Source organism: Bidens hawaiensis, unplaced genomic scaffold (genome assembly GCF_021521415.1).
Source record: "Bidens hawaiensis isolate Kalapana, Puna unplaced genomic scaffold, B.hawaiensis_p1.1 tig00019326_1, whole genome shotgun sequence".
NCBI classification, from domain to species: Eukaryota; Viridiplantae; Streptophyta; class Magnoliopsida; order Asterales; family Asteraceae; genus Bidens; species Bidens hawaiensis.
This window is the reverse complement of record NW_027492932.1, coordinates 371,965-395,821: the sequence shown is the minus strand read 5'-3', so window position 1 is coordinate 395,821 and position 23,857 is coordinate 371,965. Positions and strand designations below refer to the sequence as shown.

The following is a 23,857-nucleotide window of genomic DNA, read 5'->3' as shown; positions in this document are numbered from 1 at the left end:
AGACAATAAGTGAGGGGCATAATGAGTACCTTCAAATCACAAGTATGAAATCAGGTAAAAAGCATGTATTAGAAAAGTTACCCGCACTTGCCTCCGGTTTGTATTGCACTACAATTATTGCAATTGAATCTAATATGGTCATAAATAAGAAGTTTATGGATAAAGAAAACTTTATGATTTGGCATGACCGATTAGGCCATCCCAGTTCAATAATGATGCGAAAAATAATAGAAGATTCATGTGGGCACTCGTTAAAGAACCATAGTGTTCTTCAGACTAAGGACATTACATGTGTTGCATGCTCAAAAGGGAAGTTGATTACTCGTCCATCACCAATTAAGGTGGGGACTGAATCCCTTACTTTCTTGGAAAGAATACAAGGGGATATATGTGGGCCCATACACCCTTCTAGTGGACCATTTAGATATTTTATGATGCTAATTGATGCATCAACTATATGGTCACATGTGTGCTTACTATCAAGTCGTAATATGGCATTTGAACGACTACTTTCCCAGTTGATAAGGTTAAGAGCACATTTTCCCGATCACCCCATTAAGAAAATTCGATTGGATAATGCTGGTGAATTTACATCCAAATCATTTAATGATTATTGCATGTCTATTGGGATAAGCGTAGAGCACCCTGTACCTCACATACATACACAAAATGGGCTTGCCGAATCGCTCATCAAGCGACTTCAAATGGTTGCAAGACCAATGATTATGAAATCAAAACTACCAGTTACTTCTTGGGGGCATGCAATTTTACATGCAGCAACACTAATTCGCATCAGACCAACGAGTTATCATACTTCATCCCCATTAAAATTGGTTTTTGGTCAGGAACCAAATATTTCCCACCTAAGGATTTTGGTTGTGCCGTATATGTTCCAATCGCTCCACCACAACGCACAAAGATGGGACCTCAAAGGAGGTTAGGAATATATGTTGGGTATGAATCACCATCTATCATTAAGTATTTAGAGCCATCAACGGGAGATTTATTTACGGCTCGATTTGGTGATTGTCATTTTGATGAAACAACCTTCCCAACATTAGGGGGAGATGAAAAACAACTGGAAAATAATATAATTTGGAATGAATTATCATTATCTCATCTTGATCCTCGAACTGAACAATGTGAAATAGAAGTTCAAAGGATAATTCATTTACAAGAATTAGCAAACCAATTACCAGACTCATTTACTGACCCGAATAGAGTGACTAAGTCACATATACCAGCTGCTAATACTCCAATAAAAATTGGTGTCCCTGATGGACAACCTCGTATTGGTAATGAGTCTAATGCACGCCTAAAGCGTGGTAGACCAATCGGTTCTAAAGACAAAAATCCTCGAAAGAAAAAGGGAGCAAATAATGTAGATGGTCTTGTCGAGGTAACTGCAATACCCGAAAAGGAGTCTCTTGAAGAGACACTAGACATAATGGTTCCAGAAGAACCTCAGGTACCCGAAAACGAAGAGATCTCAATAAATTATATTATGTCTAGAAAGGTATGGAACCGAAATATGGTCGACGTCGATGAAAATTTTTCATACAATGTAGCGCTTGAAGTAATGGAAAACAATGAGGATCAAGAACCAAAATCTGTCAATGAATGTAAAAATAGAAATGATTGGCCAAAATGGAAAGACGCAATTGAGACAAAATTAAATTCCCTCGCGAAACGAGAAGGTTTTGGACCTGTAGTCCATACACCTGAAGGTGTAAAGCCCATTGGATATAAATGGGTCTTTGTGCGAAAACGTAATGCGAAAAACGAGGTTACACGATATAAGGCACGATTGGTAGCACAAGGATTTTCTCAAAGACCTGGAATTGACTATGAGGAGACATATTCTCTAGTGATGGATGCGACAACGTTTCGTTATCTTATTAGTTTGGTAATACAAGAAGGGATTGATGTGCATCTAATGGATGTTGTGACAGCTTACCTCTATGGCTCACTTGATACCGATATTTACATGAAACTTCCGGAAGGATTCAAATTGCCAACATCATGTAAATCTAGTTCTCGAGAACATCTATCAATTAAATTAAACAGATCTTTATATGGGCTAAAACAATCTGGACGTATGTGGTATAATCGTCTTAGTGAATATTTGTTGAAAGAATGTTATAAAAATGATTCTATATGTCCATGTATTTTTATAAAGAGGTCAGAATCTGAATATGTCATGATTGCTGTATATGTCGATGACTTGAATATAATCGGAACTTCGAGGGAGCTCCAAAAGGCGATTGAATACTTGAAACAAGAATTTGAAATGAAAGATCTTGGAAAGACAAAGTTTTGTCTTGGGTTACAAATTGAACATCTTAAAGATGGGATTCTTGTGCACCAAGAAATTACACAGAAAAATTACTCAAAAGATTTTATATGGAGAAATCACATCCATTAAGTACTCCGATGGTTGTAAGGGCACTGGATGTTGAGAAAGACCCATTCCAACCTCCAGGAGATGGAGAAGAAATTCTTGGTCCAGAAGTACCATATCCAAGTGCAATTGGTGCACTAATGTTTCTTGCTAGCCATACACGACCGGATATATCATTTTCTTTAAACTTATTGGCAAGATATAGTTCATGCCCGACCAAGAGACATTGGAATGGGTTCAAACAAATATTTCGATATCTCCAAGGTACAAAAGATATGGGTTTGTATTTCACTAACCAATCGAAAACAAGTTTGGTTGGTTTTGCAGATGCAGATTATTTTTCTGATCCTCATACAGGTCGATCTCAAACTGGATATTTGTTCACATATAGAGGTACTGCAATTTCATGGCGTTCAGTAAAGCAGACAATCACAGCTACTTCATCTAATCACGCAGAAATAATAGCAATCTATGAAGCTAGTTGAGAATGTTTTTGGTTAAGGAAGGTAATACAATATATTCATGGATCTTGTAGTATTTCTTCCAAAGAAGAAGGGCCGACGGTTTTACACGAAGATAACGCGGCATGCATTGCTCAACTTAAGGAGGGCTATATCAAAGGTGACAGAACCAAGCATATTTCGTCAAAGTTCTTTTCCACACATGATTTGCAAAAGAGTGAAGATGTTATCGTCCAACAAGTTCGTTCTAGTGATAATTTAGCTGATTTGTTTACCAAATCACTCCCGACCTCAACATTTAAGAAACTGGTTCATAGGATCGGTATGCGTCAACTCAAGGAGCTTAACTGATTCTCATCAGGGGGAGAAAATACGCGCTGCACTCTTTTTCCCTTAGCTAAGGTTTTGTCCCATTGGGTTTTCCTGACAAGGTTTTTAATGAGGCAGAATAAAGCGTATGAAGTTGATAATCAAGAGAAAGTATTATGAATATAGATATTATTGTGTTTTTATTATGATTATCACATACTAAATATAGTTTAGCTTGTTTCTTAAGTTTTCCTCCCCTTATAAATACCTATTGGTATTTCATTGTATGATACACCAATTAATAATATAAACTTATTCTCTTCCTAATTCTCTTCTCATCTTCTTGCTAGTAGGCTTGTCAGAAAACATATAGCTAGTTCTTCACTTATTTTGATTATTGATCTTGAAGATAAACTTGAATTCGAATTTATTGGAATTTTAAGTTCAAAACTATAAAAATCTTAACCGAAATTAGGAAACAGTTTGAAGACAACCTTGCGTCAATTACAACAAGAGAAACTTCAGAGAACAACTTCGTCAACTATATATCATTTTCCCTTAAGTGTATAGAAAAATTCAAAAAAAAAAAAAATACAGATTACAATTTACACATGTTGACATAGCTAATTAATTTAGTTTTCAAAAATAAATTATTTCATAACTTTTAATTGTTTAATATATCATTTCGACATGAAATTTATAACAAACTAAACAACACATATTTAGGGGGTGTTTGGGATTGCTTATTTTCACCAACTTATAACTTATTAACTTTTTGAAAAACAATAAGATGTTTGGGATTGCTTTTAATTTGAGAGAAAGTTTCATAAGTTACACTTTTGTAACTTATTAACTTAATGAAAAGTTATAAGAAGGTAAAATAAGAAATCCCAAACGTCTCCTTAGTGTAGGGAAAGTGAATATGAGGCTGTTATACATATAAGTTAGATGCAAAACCACTCAAAACTACGTCGTTTTGATTAAAAACCCATAATTCAACTAAAATCATTTCCATATTCGTGTTGATACACAAAAATCATTGCCTTATAAATTCATCCATCTTCATCATTTTTTTTGTTTTCAAACCAGGTTACGAATATTATTCTTTCAATTTCCATTTGAAATACAATCCTAAAATTAATAATTTTATTGATTAACGAAAACATATGCATATTCTTGCCTTTTTAAATTTTGATAAATTGACGAAGTGTACACCATTGCAGACCAGTTTCAGTTTGCATTCCAATATTTTGGTTTTGATTCTTTTGAAGAACTTCAATTGCCATTTCAATTTACATTTAACGAATTTTAGTTGGCATTTCAATATTTTGATTTTAAAATAATAATACAAAATTAAGATTAATTCTCAAATACAACAGAAGTGGGAATGCTAGAACCTTAGTTGCCTTCAATTTTGTGTATGTTAGGTTGCATGAAAATAGGTGAGATAATCAAGGAAAATAGTTGGCCAAATTAACTTTTAATTAGTTTTAATCAAAAAAGCTTTGAGTCGTTTTACATTTAATTTATATGTATAACATCGTTATATTCATTTTCCCCATATATCAATTGCTGTTTTCCTATGATAAAACTTATATATAAAAAAACAATATCGGGAAGTAACAATGTATTATCATATAATTAAAACAGAAAAAAATAATTAGTTTTGTGGGCCAAATAAGTTACTCCTTACGAAATACGAATAAATTCCATAAAAGAATATTAAACCCCTATACTATCTTAAATTGACTTCTGTGTACATTACAAGTTATAGCAAAATCATTATTATGTGTGTTTTGTGGTCATTTTATTAGTTAAAAGAGCTTAAAGTGGTAATTTATCCTGTTAACATTTTAAACCAAAATAGGTAAATTTTTATTACAATAACACACGCCACCATTCACTTTCTCTTAATGAAATCTCAACATCATATATTTTATAAGCTATAATTTTCTTACTAAATTACAACTAGTCAAACAATACATTTATTTTGTTGCAAATAGACAGAATCATTCCAACTTTTTTATAATAAAAACATTAACAATGATAAAAACATTAATAGAAAGTAAATTACTACAAACCTTCCGAGTGTGTAATGAAGATGATCAGATGAATGGATAACCCGTCAGTAATCAGAACAACCGTTAAAAGGACAGAAAAAGCTAAGCTACTACATGGACTGAGTTGGTAAATTTGAAGTTTGAAGGGTGTAAAGTTAAAATAAGAAAACAAGTACCCATCCTTTGGTTTGTTGGAGTTGGAGACACTTGGAGGTCAAGCCATTAATTATTTATTATAAGAGAAAATTTATTAAATAATTTATAAGCATGTATATATGTATGTATATACTCTCATTCTCCAAAATTTAGAGAGAGAGAGAAAGAAACAAGGGTTGTGTTTGTGTGTATGTGAGAGAGAAAGAGCTAGTAAACCGGAATAAGAGGCAACCGGAAGTCGAACGTGATGCTCAATTGCCTCAACACACACACCTTCAAAGCAGCAGTTGTCAATCACCCTTGCTTTCTTCATCCCCAATTCTTTCAGCTGATCAATTAGGGTTTTCGATCAATTCTTGATTTTGATTGATCTATCAAAATTAATAACATGACGGTGTTAAAATTCAAGATTCCGAATAAGCTTTCGGCCATTGATCAAGCAAAAAGGGTTTGCTTGGAGTGTGATAAAGAGTTTACTTCAGGCAAAGCATTGGGTGGTCACATGAGGATTCACCACAAAAACCCTAAACCATCCAAGACTAACAACAATCCCTATTACATGAACTGTGTCAACCATGAAGGTAAACCCACTTGCTCTCAATGCGGTAAAACTTTTCTTACCATGAAATCTCTTTTTGGTCATATGAGGTGTCACCCTGAGCGTCTTTGGCGCGGCATTCTTCCACCGTCTGCAGCCGTCGTACGCCGCCGTGATGAGACGGTGGATTTGATGAAGTATTTACGCCGGTGGCCGGTGACGGAGCGTAGAGGTCGCAAGTCGTTAAAACCAGCTGACGACGTCGTTTTGTTAGAAGCAGTTGAGGATTTATTAAGTCTAGCTAACGCCGGTGATTCCGTTACGGAGGATTCACCGTCAGTTAAAGGTAAGTCGGTTACGGTGGAAGAAATAGATAGTCAACAGAAGATAAAGAGAAGGAAGAAGATGAAGCTGATGATGGATATTGAAGATAACGGCGCCGTTACAGTTCCGTTAGCGAAAGAACTAGCGGTTAGTGATATTCAGTGTAAGTACAAATGCACTACTTGTAATAAAGGGTTTGCAACTCATCAAGCACTTGGTGGACATAGGTCTAGTCACAACAAATACAAGTTGACTTCAACTGATAATATTCATAATCAGATTCAAGAGCTTGAAGTGCATCAATGCAAGGTTTGTGACAAGGTTTTTGCTACAGGACAGGCTTTAGGTGGTCACAAGAGGTGTCACTGGGGTGGAGTTACAGTTAGTGAAGGTGCACAAGCTTTGTCTAGTCAGATTACATCCGCCGAAAGCGTCCGAAAAGTTCTTGATTTTGATTTGAATGAGATGCCTCCAATGATGGAAGAAGATGATGATCAGTATGCAAGTGTTAGTGGAAATGGGTACGCTGCTTCTTCTTCATATAACTCTAGTTAATTAGTTGTTTTAGTGATGTTTGTTTAGTTGGTAAACTGCTAGCTTTTGTGTTGAATTTTGTTGTTGGTAAAGTTGATGATGCATGGGTGATTGGAAAGTTCTAAAATGCCCTTTTTTTGTTGGTTTGTTTGGATGATGATGGTGTGATGTAACCATGGTTCCTAAATGCATATGTACTAGGAATATCTTTTGAGTTTAATAACTGTGATTTTGTTGAATCAAATCAAATCAAATCAAATCAAATCAATCAATCATTAGGATTCTGTGATTTTGATTACAACATTTTGCCAAGATCTTGTGTAAGACCATATCCAATGGCCCCACAAGGACCGTCCTTGTCTTACATGTATTGGAAGAGACACAATGGAAGGACCGCCCGAGCATAGAGTGCCCATGTATAAAGACAATGGTGTATGAGTTCTATTAGAGACGAGGAGGGCGAGGCTAAATCCACCCGAGAAGGGAGAGAGAAGGACAGGGCAACCGACACGAAGGCCTAGCAGGCAACTGTCTCATTCTTCATTTTCAATTTTCAACACGTCCATATGTTTCTTTCTGTCCATGAAGATCATTGTGCACCGACCTTGACCTCGGAAACCAACACCATTTCCGTTCTCTCTTGTTCCACCTCAAACCTACTTTGTGTAAAATGATTATGATATTTTGATCATTTTTTATATAAAGGAAGATGATAAAACAGCTCAAGTTTAAATACTATTGTGAAAAGGTATGTAATAAATAATTGGTGAATGTAAGTAGGAAATCTAGTTAGAAGTTGTGAGGTACCTAACACAAAAGGTGGAGGTGATATCGGAACAAGTCTTGATTGAGAAAAAGTCAAAACATGAAACTCATGTTGTGGGGTAGAACAAATTACCATAATGCCCTTCTCATGCTTTTCATACAAAGAATCATGTTTCAAGTCGTAAGTCATAAGGCACAAATTTAAGGTTCAACAACTTGTCCAATGATGATGTGTGTTTGCTTGAGAAAATTATTATTTTATTATAAGACTCCAAATATGTTATTTCAAAAATCAAAACTCATTAAGCATACAAGTAATTTTGATAAAGAGTCCTTAACAGTTAACACCTCCCTTTTATTCTTAATGCAAGACAGACGTGAGAAATGATGTGTAAATAAAAGGTTGATTGGGTTAAGAGTGAAGACTTGTTTGTTAAACAAGAATCTTTGGTTACCTTTTTATTTTTTTATTTTTATTAGTATGATGACATGGGGATTACAAAAGTCTCCACTATCCAAACCTTCTGTAAAAATAAAAACAAAAACAAAAAGCATGCCCATTATCAATTTGAAGAGATTTTTGAAATAGCCCAATTCCACAATCCACATACTTAAGCGCTTATAAAAGTCATGTACGTGAAAAGTACGCCTAATGTATATAGACACATATTCGGAGTTACATATAGAGTGCATAATAAGTTAAATAAACATCAACCCATTAGGCGGGGCAGCAAAGATACATAAGGCTGGTGCAATGTTGTATCGATTTGGATGCATCGTGTAACTGGATCTTGATGCGTCTGGTTTAAAACGCTCTCAAAATTGTTTTTTGACAGTAATATAAAGTATAATCATCGAATCCAATATTAAAATTAACAATCTTTCTTTTCATATAAGTTTAGATAAGTCATGTAGTTTTTACACCATAGTGCACTCACTATAGACAAAAAGGTATAGTGCCTTTCAAATTTATACAATTTCTATAAAATAATGTATTTCAATACTTTTGATTACTATGTCCATAACACGTTTTGGTTCGTTCCACATAATGAGATTTAGTTTCACATTATTATACACAAAGAAAAGAAGGACGTTAAGGGCTCAAGGACAAGTGAGGGGTTTGAAAGTTGGAATATTAAAGTGGTCCTGAACTGAAATTTGTCAGGTCTCATTTCTTGACTTTGTCACCAATTCAAAATCAAGAAAATAGCTGATGGCTTAGCAGCCACCCACACAGAAAACGACACTGAAGGTCAGCTTCTAAATCCATTCTTTTCAAGAATTGCAAAATCAACTGTATCAGTGCTCTAAATTAGCCCAAGCAATTGTTAAAACTTAATAATAATAATAATAATAATAATAATAATAATAATAATAGCCTCACTTTCTACCTCAAAGTGACTATTGCAATAAAAAAAAACAAAGTTGGCAAAATGGGCAGGCTAGCTTAATGGTTAAAATGGGCTCTAGCAAACGGGATTTGGGTCAAAACCGGTTTTGAGCAAAATAGGTAGGGTCAAACGTGTCATTTTAAAAATGCATTAATTTGGTTAAGTTTAAGGGTGAGCAACTCTTGGGCCGCCCAAGAAAAAAATGAACCAACCCAAGACCAACTCGAAATACCTACCATTGGTCCAGCACCCGGTCTTTGATTTATATGCAATTCTGTTTCGAGCCCAAATCCAATGGTTAGCCATTAGTGCTTCATCGTCACAAATTCCGTCATCGTCAGCATTATTGGATGTTTGGGGTTTGTTTTGATTGTATCTCAAATGATGGAGGCTGTAGTTTGTTTTGATTGTATCTCATCATCATCCAATCGCGCCAAGTTCGTTTTGCAAAACAGGGACATGTATAATGGTATGAATCAATTTAACACCATCAGATACATGGAATAGACAAGTATGACGAGCTCATCCAGACTAACTCGACCCTGGCCGACACATACGCAAAACCGACCCAGAATGTCCAATGAACCCAAGACTGAGCCGACCATAATCATTCAGGTCCTCGGTTTACCAGTGGCATCTAGCAAAATGGACCTAGTTAAAATAAGCTGTTTTAGAAAACGTATCAATATAAGTTTACCAGTGACGGCTAGCAGCCGGTAGAGTAGGTGGCTAATATTATCTTTTCCTACATCAAATTGACTATTGTAAATTTGTGATTAAACAAAGTGACAAGAGAAACACAATTTTTGATTCCAGAAAATGACTGCCCTGCAATTCTTATTAAAGAAAAAAGGAATACAATATTATGATAAATGTTACAACAGGGCAATACTTATGAGTAACTTACGTGGGTACAACCTCAACAACTTGAGGGGACGATTTTAGGTAAAGGGTCACAAACAATAATATTAACTGGATCACAAAACATAAAGTAAATCTACAAACTCTACTTTGAAGTTTCTTTACACTTTCTTTCGTCTCCAACTTGTCATCTTGCTTCTTCGTCTGCAAGTCTTCCGATAACACAGTCTTTTGTTGTAACTTACGTTTAATTTCATGCAACGGCCCTTCGATTAATCTTCTAGTGGTTGCAGTAATTACCACATTTTCCACATCAGCTTGGATCATTTTCATTAAGCAATCTTCAACCTCAGTCTTAAACCCTTCAGAACTTAAAGCCAGTTCCAGTTCCAGTTCCAAAATCCTAGCATCCTTGAGTTCAAGAATTTCATGCAACGGGTCGTTAACAATTAACGGATCATCTTTCCCAACATCCCTCCATTTCAGAACTTCTGCAGATCATAAAAGTTACATCATATGCATAAGAAGTTAATAAAAACACACAAAGGTCAAGAAGCTACCTTTCTCAAACTCCTCTTGAGCAAAATGGAGTCCTTTGACAGACTCCACAAGAGCGTCATCGGATTCAACATCACTTTTTACAAATGCAATTTGCGCTTCATTTAAATCCTTATCGTCACTCGACTCTTCATCATATTTCGCACTCGGTTCACTCGGTCTACTTCTGCTTGCTAAACTGTTACAACCCTGCACAAACACCACGGCCGAATTTGAGTTTTCCTTCTGCATATTAAAACCTCGCGCCTTCTTCCCGGATCCAACCCTACTTCTCGGAGGACTCGCCGCAGTCGAAGACCTGCTACTTAAATCCGAATCGCCATTACCATTCACCACCGCTTCACAAACCGGCGAAACACCAATTTCTTTATTACTATTATTATTATTAAAATTACTTCCTGTTTTCTTAGCAAGTTCTCTAGGTATCCTCTTCCATATCCTCAACCCCTGCCTTTTATTATTATTAACAGCAGGAACTGATGACGTCTCAATGGCTTCAACAGTTACAGAAGGTGAAACAACAATAACGGTTCCATTAATATTATTACTAATATTATTATTAACATCTTCAACAACACGATTCGCGCCATTCATTTTTAATAATAGTTTAGTTCCACTTTCTCCGAGATCTCGCGATTCTCCAGACGAGAGTAACTCTTTATCATCCATTGATTGATTGATTGTAGTAGCATACATACATACATATAACAACAATTCTACTCTCTGTCTTAATTAATCAAAATTACATACAACAAAATTACGGAAACCCTAGAAGTGAAATTGTTTGGGGGATTACATAAGTAGAGTAGAGATGAAGTGTGAATTAAGAGTACCTTGGATTCCATAATGAGCGTTAGTTAAGTTAATTTGGGGAAAGTGATGTTGGAAGAAGGTGAACCCTAAATTGGAAGTGGATTAATATGCAACTTATTGTAGCCATGAAAATTTGTTGGAAGACTGGGAAAAAATAAATAAAATAAAATAAAAAAATGGGAATAGTGGTAGTTAATGTAAATATAAATAAATAAATAAAAAATGGTGTGTTGGACGTGGAGTGGTTACAGCGATGGTATCGGCAGTGGGCCAACGCAGAGATGAAAACCGTCACGCTGGAAGTCACGTCACGTGGGGGCCGTATTTCTTGACTACTAAGTGGAATAAATAAGGTGATCATGGTATTAAGTATTAACTATTCAGCGATTTATAACATGGTAGTTGTCTTAGCAGTAGTTTCCAATCAGTGCCAGACTAGTTTCTCGCATTACACATGTACCGGCTCCGGTTACCCGTTTCGTGTATACCAGCATCTGATTATCAGTTTCACGCGTATCGGGTCTTGGTAATCCATTTCACTCATACAGTTGCTCGGTTACACGTTTCACTTGTCCTGGTTCGTCAGAGCCATGTTACCAGGTTGTCTCGTATCGGCGCCCAGTTACCCGTTTGGCGCGTGCCGGCGCATGGTAGCCCATTTCGCACATACCGGTTACACTGAGGGTATGTTTGGCAATGAGTTTTTAGGAGCTTTTAGGGGCTTAAAGCTTCAAGCTTTTAAGAAAAAGCTCATACCTAACAAAAAACCTTGTTTGGTTCAATAGGCTTGAAGCTTTTATATTAGGAGAAAAAGCTCTTTTTCTAGACGCTACTACTACTAGCATTTGAGAAAAAACTACAAGCTTTTACAATTGAATTTACAATTTTGGTACTTGAACTTTCATTAACTTTTGTTAATTTATATAATAGTTACATATTTTACCCTTATTCAAAACTAACTACCCCATGACTCTTTAAAAGTCCATAACTTTTTCACACATTAATATTTTTTTAAACACATTACATCATAAAAAAGAACATTTTATTCTATTTAATTTGAGTATGATATTGATATACTTCTTTACCAGTTATGATTGACAACAAGTCGAGTCATACGAGCTTGGGTCATGTGTAAGACCAAATTAGGGTCGGAACGAGTCGATAAAAAGGGTTAATTTAGTTCGGTTCGTGTCGGTACGGTTTTGGGTCGAAAGGGGCCAGGTCAGAACATGTTTCAGATTAAAACGGTGTCGGGTCGGAAAGTGTTTCAAATCAAAAGAGGTTGGTTTAAAAAACTATATGTTTGAAATTACTGTATATTTTAGCTTTGTTTCTTGATTTTCGTCACGATTACACGCTTGCTGCCTTTGCACAAAGTACACGTCTACATTCGGGTTATGCGTGCACTAATATCAAGTGAATCACGTACTGACACTGATTATGCGGTTGATCTTAGGTTGCACGCGCACTCCGTTGCACTGCGCTGACACCCAATTAGTTTTATTAAAAGCTTCAGCTACTCTGCCAAACACCTAAATATATCTAAAAAGCTACAACTAACAGCTACTAGCTACAGCTACCAGTTTCCAGCTTCCAGCTAGTTTTACCAAACATACCCTAAGTTGGACTTTAAAGTTTTAGTTAAATCATAGATTTTTAATCAACTAGGACTTTAAAATTTTGAAAGGTGAAGTTTCAGTTTTTAAAAACTTTAAGGGGTGGCATATATAAATTTAGGGGTAGCATAATACATAAAACATATATACATTAGGTTTTATCCCCCACCGTATTACGGGGGTGTTTTCGCTTTTCGTTTCTAATGTTTATATATTTTTTGAATTTTAATTTTATTTATTTAAAAAAAAGTTGATAATATACATAGGGTGTGATGATGAAAGAGTTACATAAATAAATGAGATGTTATAACCCGTTTAAAAGCTATCTTGATTTGGTGAGACCCATGACCCACTTATTTTATTTCACTACAAATTGTTTCTTAATATAAATAATATCTTGTTTTAAAAATTGGATATTAATTTTTAATATATCCCTATTTTATAGGGTTTTCATATCAAATATTTGGTAAATGTTATGAAACAATCCTAATAGCCTAACATGTGAGAAAGAGATGTAGAGAGAAATATAGAGATTTCATTAATCAATTGTAGAATACAATGAGATACAATAGAATATTATATAAGGATGAGAAAACTTGGAGAAGAAGCCAATTCTATTTTAGGTGTTGATAACCATAATAATTATTACTCATAACACTCCCCCTTGGTTATCAACTTCATACGCTTCGGGATGCTGCCTCGTTAAAAACCTTGCTAGGAAAACCCAATGGGACAAAACCATAGCTAAGGGAAAAAGAGTGCAGCGCGTATTGTCTCCCCTTGATTTATATATCCGTTAAAATGGCAAATATTGATCTTTTATGAAAACTTCAAAACTTTTGTACTTAATCATTTGTGTCTTCTTCTCTTGACATACGAATTGTTAAGTTGAACAATGTTGCATGATTTTCATATGAAAACTTCTATTGTGTCATCTTGTAACCATATACTATTGTATTAATATTCTGTTGTGTTTCTCTGCATGACAAGACTAACAAAACTTGTTTTGATGTGTTAGTAAAATATAAACGCATATCTTTCATACCTGAAACATATGTTTTTAACCCATTCTAATGTCTTCTAGCTAGACACATGCCGATAAACATAAATAAAGAAAATAATAATCTTATATAGCTAACAATATGATATAATGCACTTATGCATTTAATTTTGGTATTTCCGAACTAATAATAGTTCATATTTAGATAGAAATAATATTAGAGTGCAATGTTGGACATCCTTTAACATACTTAAAAAATGAATCTTGTTTTTGGTAAAATGTTAACATCTTTTAGAGACATATGAGACATACATAATTTCGATGTTGTATGTATTTTATACATTTAATTGTAATATATTTCGCATAAGTGGTAAAATTGAGATATTCCCCAACCATTTTGAAATTGGTTTGTCGGAATCCATCCTTAAGATACTTTGGTAGACAAACGTTTGGGTTAAATAAATATTCGGTTATTTCTTAACTCTTAAGTACTTTAAAATGGTTACTTGTTTGGAACTGCAATTTCACAGAATATGTGGTGCTTAAATGACCACAAATACACGATGTCTTTATAAAAAATACCAAAAACAGGAAAAGTTTTTAAAAGGGGTGAGAGTATCTTCTTTCCGGATATGCACAATCATATCATTAATGAAAGAACATGACTGCAACTTACTACAAGGACATGGTTGCCTCTTATCTTTATTTCAAATAGGTCCACAATGAACTTATAACTGTGTAACATTGAACTGGTTTCCTTGATAATCCAATGTAACTTAGCTTGCATAGATAGTCATGACCACCCTACGGATTTATGCTTGTTATTAGAAAAGAAAAGGTTGTGAACACGCTCAAAGATATATTCCCATCAAGAGTTATATATCTAGGCGGATGGATGCCCGAACATTGGGAAGGAAGGACGCTTTCAAAGGCGAAAGCCATGTGGGAGATACAGTTTTTGAGATGTTACGTGGCATATAACTTATTTTTCCCCTTTTTAATTTTATTTAACATAATATTTAAGTTTCTCTTCAACAATATTACAGAGTTTGTTTTATTTCTTTTCTAGGTTTCAATATAAAACTTATTGATTATGGGTTTTATACATTATATACAAAAAATATGTTATTTTAAAAACAACTTGGATTTCAATATAAATGGTGTATTTTAATATATATATATATATATATATATATATATATATATATATAGGGGAAGTATAGAATGAAACCTATTTGAGTTTTGAAAACTCGTAAAAATCCTATGTAACATCTTTTTTTTGTTTTTTTTGCACACGTAATATATGTTGTAACATTAAAACATCGAAAAATAAAAAAAAATTTGTTTTACTTTAACATTTTTTTACTAATTTTTTTATATATTTTCAGGGGAGACCATAGTTACCGAATTCGCTCAAGTACCCGCGAATTGCGAATTGGATCGCAATGTACCCAATCGGAATTCGCAACGTTCCGCATCGCTCCGGTACGCCGTACCAAACAATCGAATTCGCTGTTCCAAATTGTTCCGGTACGCGGCTCCAATCGATCAAAATAGGTGTTCCAAATCCAATTTCAATTCGATCCGATCATTGTTGGTTCTGCGAATTAGGTCCTGAAATTCAATTAAGGCGTACGATTATGGCGAATTAGGTTTAGAAATTCGAGTTCAATGGACATTTGTAGGGTTAAATGTTAAAAAATGTAACTGGAAGAAGGAGAAGGAAGAAGATAGTAGAGAAAGAGCGGCGATAAGAACATCTATTTTAGTATTTTAGGGTTTTAGATAATTTAATATTAATATTCTTTACATTTAGTCCCTGAAATTTATAAACTCTTACATAAAAGCTATTAAAAAGTATAAAATTAGTTTGTTATTTTAGCAATTTACGTCATATATTTTCACTAGTTTACATTTGATTCTAAACTTATAATTTTATGCATAAAAAGTATTAAATTAACATTATATATATATGAATTATACATAAGTACTTTTTTATTTGGGTACATCGAACCGAACTTCATGGTACACCGTACCGGTTCGTACCGAAATGAGCCTACCCCCTTCCGTACCGAATACGTTAGCCTTAGCGAATTGCGTACCGAACCGCGTACCCGTACCGAAGCGAACCGCGAATTAGGTAACTATGGGAGAGACAAAAAGTTATTTTTGTATTTACATATTTTATTAACTTTAATTGTGGACCACATAAATTCAAACTTTAATTAAAAACATGTGGTTGGAAATGAGTTTCTAGAGATTTCACAACTCAAGTGGGTTTTTATTTTAACCTAACTATATATATATATTGTGTATTAGATATTACATACTGTTAATAAAAGTTAAACTATATGCTAAAATTTAAGCCAAAAAATAAGAGAAAAAATAAACTAAAACTCATATAAAGTAAAGTTATCATCTCAAATAATGACTTTCACTTTTTTAGGCAGAGCGGAAGCAAGAAACAAGAATAGAAAGAAATAGTTCTCAAATAAAAGGAAATTGATTAAATTATGGATGTCTAAAACGAATGTAATTATGCTATACAGTGAGAAACATATTAATCTAAATTCGAAAAGCTTTGAGGATTGCAAAAATTAGGAAAAAGGTTTTACTGGCTAAGTCGAGTCATATCATGGAATTTGGGTCTGACAACTCAGTTTGCCATATGGTCCGGCTCTTTCGCTGCCTTTTCATTGACTGGTAATGGGTCTCGTTATTTTACTCATAGCTCAAGTTATGCTCTTTTTAAGTTTTGGCATTTTCCTAGACTTGTTTCTTCTGTTAAGCTTATCCTTGTAAGAGTCTATTAACTCTTGCATTAGCTTCTCATCATTTTTTAATATATGGGGTCCTTATTTTAAACATAGACTAACCATAGTCCATAGACTTACTGATTAGTTTTAAAACAAACCATCTTTATTAAAAGTTCTATAAATACCACATAACCTTTTAATGGTGCAAGAGAAAGTTTGATGATGAATTATTCAAGTTCAAAACTCACAGCTGGAATGCTGGACTACCAAGAATAGTGACTCCCATGTTAGATGAGAAGCCACATTTACAAGATTGCCCCTGTGAATGATAAATCTCATTATTGTGTTTGTTAATATATAAACAGAAACTTATGGCATGACAAGATTTCTATAGCCATTGAACTTATATAGTAAGCATTCCAGGATAACATTGATCTATTTAACTCTAACACAGGGCCGGCTTCGAGAAAGTTAAAAAATATTTGGGCCAAAGACGAAAATATTTTTGGACCTTAGGTAAAAGGAGTATTTTGTTGGGTTTGAACAATTTAACTTTGATATGAGCTTACTTGATTATAATTTAGGTTGTGAAAAAAACTTTTGTATAAAAATAACATTAAACATGTCTCAAATGAGACTAGAAATCATAACCTTTTGGTTAGGAGTAATACCCCTTTGCCACTAGATCAAGCCAATGGTTATGTAATTGAGTTTAAACACTAAATATACATATTGTTTTAATAAAATACATATAATTAAAAAATAAAAATAATATTTGGGCCTAACGGGATGTCGGGGCCTGTGGCTGTCGACCACCCTGCTATATACCCTTAGGCCGGCCCTGCTCTAACACAGTACTTAGTTATTAGAAGCAAGTGATATAATGTCTACCTTTAGTATGCAATAAATGTAATAATTCATAAAAACTCACTTTGTCATTAATATATTTAGCCCCATAACCAGCAGTCCAGCACAGCAGGCTATTTTAAAGTACTTTCCTGTTACATGCATTTCACACCAATCTTGATGACTATGGCATTCAATGGAAAAGAAAGCCAGACCCAAACCAATCTTAATTACTTTCACTTCACAAAAACAGGACTACATTTGTTCATATAGTAAAATGAAAACATGTACATTTAGTTAACAACATATGTGCTCATAATCCGTAGAAACCGCGTCGATGGGCCTCTTTAGCTGGTTTTGACCGTTTCACAGTTTTAAGGATCGATGTCGAATTTGAAATATATAAGTATCAAGGACCAACCAACGCATAAAACAAAAGAATGGTCTTAGTCTCAACACAAGAATAATAATCTATGTTCTACATGTATTCAAAACCATTTTAGTATTTTACACACTCTTCACCTTATTTTCAGGCCATTTTTAAATCCATATTCTACATTAAAAATTCACTCTCTTTTTGGATCTATCCCCACATACTCAATGCTCCATGTTCAAAGACAGAGAAATAGATCTGAAATGATTCAAAACTGATACACATGAACACCAAATGTCAAGTTTGACTTGTACATCCAGCAGGTCAGATTGTACTCCAACAATCTCACCTTCTTAGTTCTTACCACCTGATAACATTACATGTATATGGTGCCAAGAAGCTGTTGATTTCTTTCAGATCAATAAACAGTCAAAAGGGACCACAATGATGCATTGTTCACATGTAAATTAAACATCTTTCTTCATACAATCATCCTCTGAATGTTACATTGTTATGTGAACTTGTAAACATGAATGAAGAACAACTATCTAAACTGATCTCAACCGTTGATTCCATGGTAAACCTCACCATCAACTCTCCATCATCTTCACTATATTATTCAACCCACCAGTCTCCTGACACATCTCCAAGAACCACCGGAGATGACTCAAACCCACCGTCCACCACCACCTCCGACGACATTCCGACCATTTCCGGCACACCCCCATCGGAAAGTCTTGATTTTTCCGGTGGTACTAAGCTCACACTACCTCGTATCTCATTCTTGGCTGCAAAAGACTCTGTCTTGAACACTTGTCCGAAGCTAAGAACATGTGATGTTTACATAGGGTTTGATGGTCAAGATCAAAACTTGATTAGATTTTGCAAATGGGTCAAGTCAGAACTTGAGATTCAAGGGGTTTCTTGCTTTCTTGCTGATAGATCAAACTATGCAGATTCACAAAGTCATGAGGTTGCTGACAGAGTCATTTGTTCTGTCACATTTGGGGTTGTGGTGGTCACAAAGTACAGTCTTTTTAATTATTTAACTAATGAGGAAATTAGGTTTTTTGGTCAAAAGAAGAATCTGATCCCGGTGTTCTTTGACACTAGTTTGAATGAAGTTACTGATATTCTTGCTAAGATTGCAGATGGTAAAGATTGCAAAGAAGCTATGGAGTTATTGATTAAATCTCATGAGTTTAAACTGGAAGCAAATGAGGGAAATTGGAGAAGTTGTGTGATGAAAGCTGTTGGGATCTTGAGGGGCAAATTTGGGAGAAAGAGTGTTGCAGACAAAGAAATCGAAAATCTTGATGAAATCCCATTTTGCAAAAATAGATTTTTTGTTGGAAGAGAGAAAGAAATTGCGGAAATGGAAGCGCTTTTTTTCGGATCTGGGGATCTTGAAGAACATAATGAGAAAGTGTTAAGAGGGTCTAAATACAAGAAATCAAATAGTGTTGTGTGCGTTAATGGCGGACCGGGGATGGGGAAGACAGAGTTGGCATTGGAGTTTGCTTACAGATATTTGCAGAGATACAAGATGGTTGTTTGGGTAGGTGGAGAAGGTAAGTATTTAAGGCAGAATTTACTTAATTCATCTTTAAATCTTGGATTAGATTTAAGTGCAGATGGTGAGAAAGAAAGAGGTAGAATCAGGAGCTTTGATGAACAAGAAACCGAAGCGTTCAAGAGGATAAAACAAGCTTTGTTTCGCGATATGCCATATTTGTTAATCGTAGATAATCTTGAAACAGAAAAGGATTGGTGGGAAGGGAAGGATTTACATGATTTGATACCAAGAAACACCGGGTCGAGTCATGTTATTATAACAACTAGGCTTCATAAAGTAATGAGCTTTAAAACAATGCGGCTTCAACCGTTACCATCATCTGATGCGATGATGTTAATCACAGGGAGACGAAAGAAAGCATACCCGGCTCAAGAAGTTGAAATTCTAAAGAAATTTGATGAGGAATTGGGTAGATCGAGTTTCGGGTTATGGGTGATCGGTTCTTTGCTATGTGAACTTACGATATTGCCCGCAGATCTATTTCATGCCATTAACCAAATCCTTGTAGACGAAACTACATCTCAGTTTGATGAACCGTTTTGGGCGAACAATCGTTTTCTCCTAAAAGTGTTGATTTTTTGCGTTAATCTTTTAAACGAAACCAAAAACCACCTCGCGTTGAGGATGCTTTTAACTGGTGTGTGGTTTGCCCTGTCGCCCGTTTCGTCAAACTTACTAGCTGCAGCAGCTAGCTACATGAGCCCACCCACAAACAGATTCAAGAAATGGGCCAAAACTGCAAACTTGACTCTCCTTTCTTGTTCAGGTCTCACAAACAGCCAATCATGCAAAGCATACCAACATTCGGCTCTTGTGTTGGTCAGCCTAGGACTCGCAAAACGAACCAACACGAGACCCGGATGCTGTATCATGTTTCACCCCATAACCCAAGTTTTCGCCAAAAGGAAAGGCGGGCTACTTGCAGCAAAAGCAGCCATCCAAACCACAAGAAAGATAAACACAACATTGAACTCGAATCATCTTTGGGCTTCTGCTTTTCTAGTATTCGGGTTCAAATCCACCCCACCATTAGTCCAACTTAACCCTCTTCAAATGATCCAATTCATCAAAAAAACCACACTCCCATTATCCATAACCGCATTCACAACATTTTCCAGATGCAATTCAGCATTGGAGCTGCTGAAAATCAGCACAAACGCGCTCGAAGAAATTGAGAACTCATTTGTGTCTCAGGTTGAGGATTCGGGTCATGGATCTTTATACCGGAAAAAGAAGAAAAAGCCAAACTTGAACCAGAAATTGGATGAGTATGTATGGCAAGATGTGACACTGCTAAAGGCAACATTGTTGGAAACTAGAGCTAAACTGTTGTTGAGAGGTGGATACTTTGATCATGGTGAAGAGCTTTTCAGAACTTGTATTGGTATCAGGACAGTGATGGTTGGGCATAATCATGCTCAAACTTTGGCTGCTCAAGAAACTTTGTCTAAGTTAATTCGACTACGGTGCAAAGTATAAATCTTGTTAATCTTTTGTACATTGTTCATTAGATCAGTTTTTCCATAAATTGTAAAGATTAAGTTTCCTTTCATCATCTTCACTATTACAAAATTGCGAAAATGGATTCTATTAATCACAACTAGTTTCTACTATATCATCTTCACTATTTCAAAATGATGATGGATTCTTTCATCATCATCTTCACCAGTAGACTGCTCATGACTTTTCTGCTTTTCAAATGCTCCACACGCGTTGATAATTCAAAGGCGGTGCATTTATATGAACCAGGAATCTCTCTTGTCCATGACCGATGTGAGATTTGCCAAAGATGCCACGATTTGCCATATTAATCTTCTTGGTATTGTTACAATTTAAATTCTACAAACGTTATAATGATCGGATAATCGTTCACAAAACATAATCTTAAAACACTTATCCGTAACTTTATTACCTCGTTTTCTCATAAACATCAACCTTTAATTCTCATCCTCTTTTGAATCGTTTGATGTACCGAACGGTGTTCTTACAAAAAATATCTTCATGTTCATGTATTCAAGTGCCATAAAAGTTAAAATGTTTCTTTCAATATCGTCAGCTGAATCTTGGTGCCATATATTTGTAGATTCTAAGTCCTAACACAACCAAACAATCAAAAGATGCAACCAATGCACCAAATAGATAATCCCAATGATTCCAACCAGAATCCCCTCAACTTTACGTTATATACCAATCACCCCCTCACTTCCCAAAAACTTTCCCTCAACTCATGACTGAAACAACTATCACTTCCCTCTCACCAGGCCTTCTACCGGATGAGGCCTCACCGGAGTGGCTAAACAAGGGTGACAATGCGTGGCAGCTCACCGCGGCCGCTTTGGTCGGCCTACAAAGCGTCCCAGGCCTTGTGATCCTTTATGGCAGCATGGTGAAGAAAAAATGGGCTGTGAATTCAGCTTTTATGGCATTATACGCCTTTGCGGCGGTCTTAATATGTTGGGTCATGTGGGCACACCAACTCTCCTTTGGCAATAAGCCTATGGGGATCATGGGCCAACCGAATTTGTCAACGGTTACTCAAAAGTATTTGCTTGAGAAACTACACGATAAGATGATTCCGAATGCCGATTATGTGTTTTATCAGTTTGCATTTGCGGCAATAACTGTTATATTGCTTGGTGGTTCATTGCTAGGGAGAATGAACTTCTATGCTTGGATGATTTTTGTACCTTTGTGGCTCACTTTTTCGTACACTGTTGGTGCGTATACGATATGGGGTGAAGGTTTTCTTTCTAAGTATATTATCGATTTCTCGGGTGGTTATGTTATTCATTTGTCGTCGGGTGTTGCCGGTTTCACTGCGGCATATTGGGTAACTTATAATTTTTTTTACATTTTCGTGGTTAACCAAGTTTATTATCTATTATAGTTATTATTCATATTTAAGTTTATTTTATCACCACTTATTCATATTTAATGATGTGAATCATGGTTGATCAATATATGAACGAATGATGATGTAGGTGGGGCCACGGATTGATAAGGACAAGGACCATTTCCCTCCGAACAACATAATACACATGATGGCCGGAGCGGGGTTCCTATGGATGGGGTGGAGCGGGTTCAATGGTGGATCGCCTCAAGCGGCAAATGGGATAGCTTCGCTTGCGGTTTTAAACACTCATCTTTGTACCGGCACCAGCGTCTTGGTTTGGATGGTCTTTGACTTGATCTACTTTGAAAAAAGCTCCGTTGTTGGCGCCATTCAAGGCATGATGACCGGCCTTGTATGCATCACTCCGGCTGCAGGTAACATCATTTTCATTTTATTTTTGTGACATTTTTTAATAAAACAATATGTATATTGTAATGTATTTATAGTTTGTTATGTAACACATGCACATACGTAGGAATTGTTGATTCTTGGACTGCAATGCTTATGGGCGTCTTGGCTGGCTCAATTCCGTGGTACACCATGATGGTTCTACACAAAAAAATAAAGTTACTAAAAGAGGTTGATGATACGCTAGGCGTCTTACACACCCATGCAGTAGCGGGTCTTTTGGGAGGTTTATCATCAGGGATCTTAGCCAAACCGAACCTTGTAAGATTGTTCTATAATCTTGATAAATCGAGGCAAGGTCCAGGCTTGCTATACAGCGTAATTAATAGTAGTGCGGACATTCATGCCCATGATGGATTCATGCAGATGGTGTACCAAATAGTGGGTGCAATATTTATTAGCACATGGAACATTGGCGCTACGAGTGGCATATGCAAATTAGTGAGCTGGTTAGTCGAGTTGAAGATGCATGAAGATGATCTAGAAATCGGAGATGATGCAGTTCACGGTGAAGAAGCGTATGCATTGTGGGGAGATGGTCAAAGGGATCTATCGTTACGCTTGTTTCGACGTTCTTTAGCGTTTAGATAATTAAGGATACGTAATTAGCTTTATTTTACTGATAATACTATTAGAAAACTGGGTATTTGCTATTGTATTCTCGATCGGGAATCGACATCATTTATCATAAAGTGGTCAATGTTTTTATTTTGATATCACTACTAGATCAAAGAACATGTCTTATAAAAATATGTTTCTTTTAAACTTTGATGCACTACTAGAAAATATTAATGTTTCTTACGGAAATTTTCAACGCATTTCCTACAAGTGCTATTTTCTACGCATTTTTAACGAAATTCCTACGAGAAAAATGAAACCTGAATTTGCTACTAAATTGTTACAAGATAGTGACAAAAGGCAATTTTGTCATAAATGCTAGCAAATATTCCAACACAATTCTAACAAAAAGACAGCTACACATTTGTATTAAAAATTTCCGTAGGAAATGTGTAACAAAGAAAACCAAATAAATAAATAATAAATTTCGTCGGAAATACGTAGGAAATATAACAAGACAATTCTTATTGATTTTTATTTTTAACTATGCATGTTTCTTTTTTATAAAATTTCTTATAGAAAAAATCTTGATTTTTGTTTTTTATTTTTGTAACATTTTTCGTTATAATATCATGGGAAAAAAATATAAAATAATATGTT

General features: G+C 35.3%; 4 protein-coding genes and 1 pseudogene across 4 annotated transcripts; 4 read left to right on the top strand and 1 right to left on the bottom strand.

Annotated features, from left to right (window-relative positions):
* The first annotated feature begins 2,433 nt into the window (after positions 1–2,433).
* On the top strand, positions 2,434–2,886 carry LOC143558130 (secreted RxLR effector protein 161 pseudogene; annotated as a pseudogene).
* Positions 2,887–5,775: 2,889 nt separating this feature from the next.
* Positions 5,776–6,804, top strand: LOC143558129 (uncharacterized). Its single transcript, XM_077047034.1, has one exon. It carries the CDS (start codon positions 5,776–5,778, stop codon positions 6,802–6,804), a length of 1,029 nt encoding a protein of 342 aa, XP_076903149.1.
* Positions 6,805–9,657: 2,853 nt separating this feature from the next.
* On the bottom strand, positions 9,658–11,243 carry LOC143558118 (uncharacterized). Its single transcript, XM_077047026.1, has 3 exons — positions 11,192–11,243; positions 10,361–10,547; positions 9,658–10,291 (listed from the first exon to the last, which is right to left on the bottom strand). The coding sequence occupies exons 1-3, from the start codon at positions 11,201–11,203 to the stop codon at positions 9,843–9,845; spliced, it is 648 nt and encodes a 215-aa protein (XP_076903141.1). The 5' UTR covers positions 11,204–11,243; the 3' UTR covers positions 9,658–9,842.
* A 7,048-nt stretch (positions 11,244–18,291) lies between these two features.
* LOC143558128 (uncharacterized) lies at positions 18,292–20,817 on the top strand. The gene has a single exon (XM_077047033.1). The coding sequence runs from the start codon at positions 18,292–18,294 to the stop codon at positions 20,815–20,817; it is 2,526 nt and encodes an 841-aa protein (XP_076903148.1).
* A 491-nt stretch (positions 20,818–21,308) lies between these two features.
* LOC143558127 (ammonium transporter 2 member 3-like) lies at positions 21,309–23,230 on the top strand. Its single transcript, XM_077047032.1, has 3 exons — positions 21,309–22,168; positions 22,320–22,605; positions 22,707–23,230. Exons 1-3 carry the CDS (start codon positions 21,566–21,568, stop codon positions 23,228–23,230), a joined length of 1,413 nt encoding a protein of 470 aa, XP_076903147.1. The 5' UTR covers positions 21,309–21,565.
* Positions 23,231–23,857: the final 627 nt, after the last annotated feature.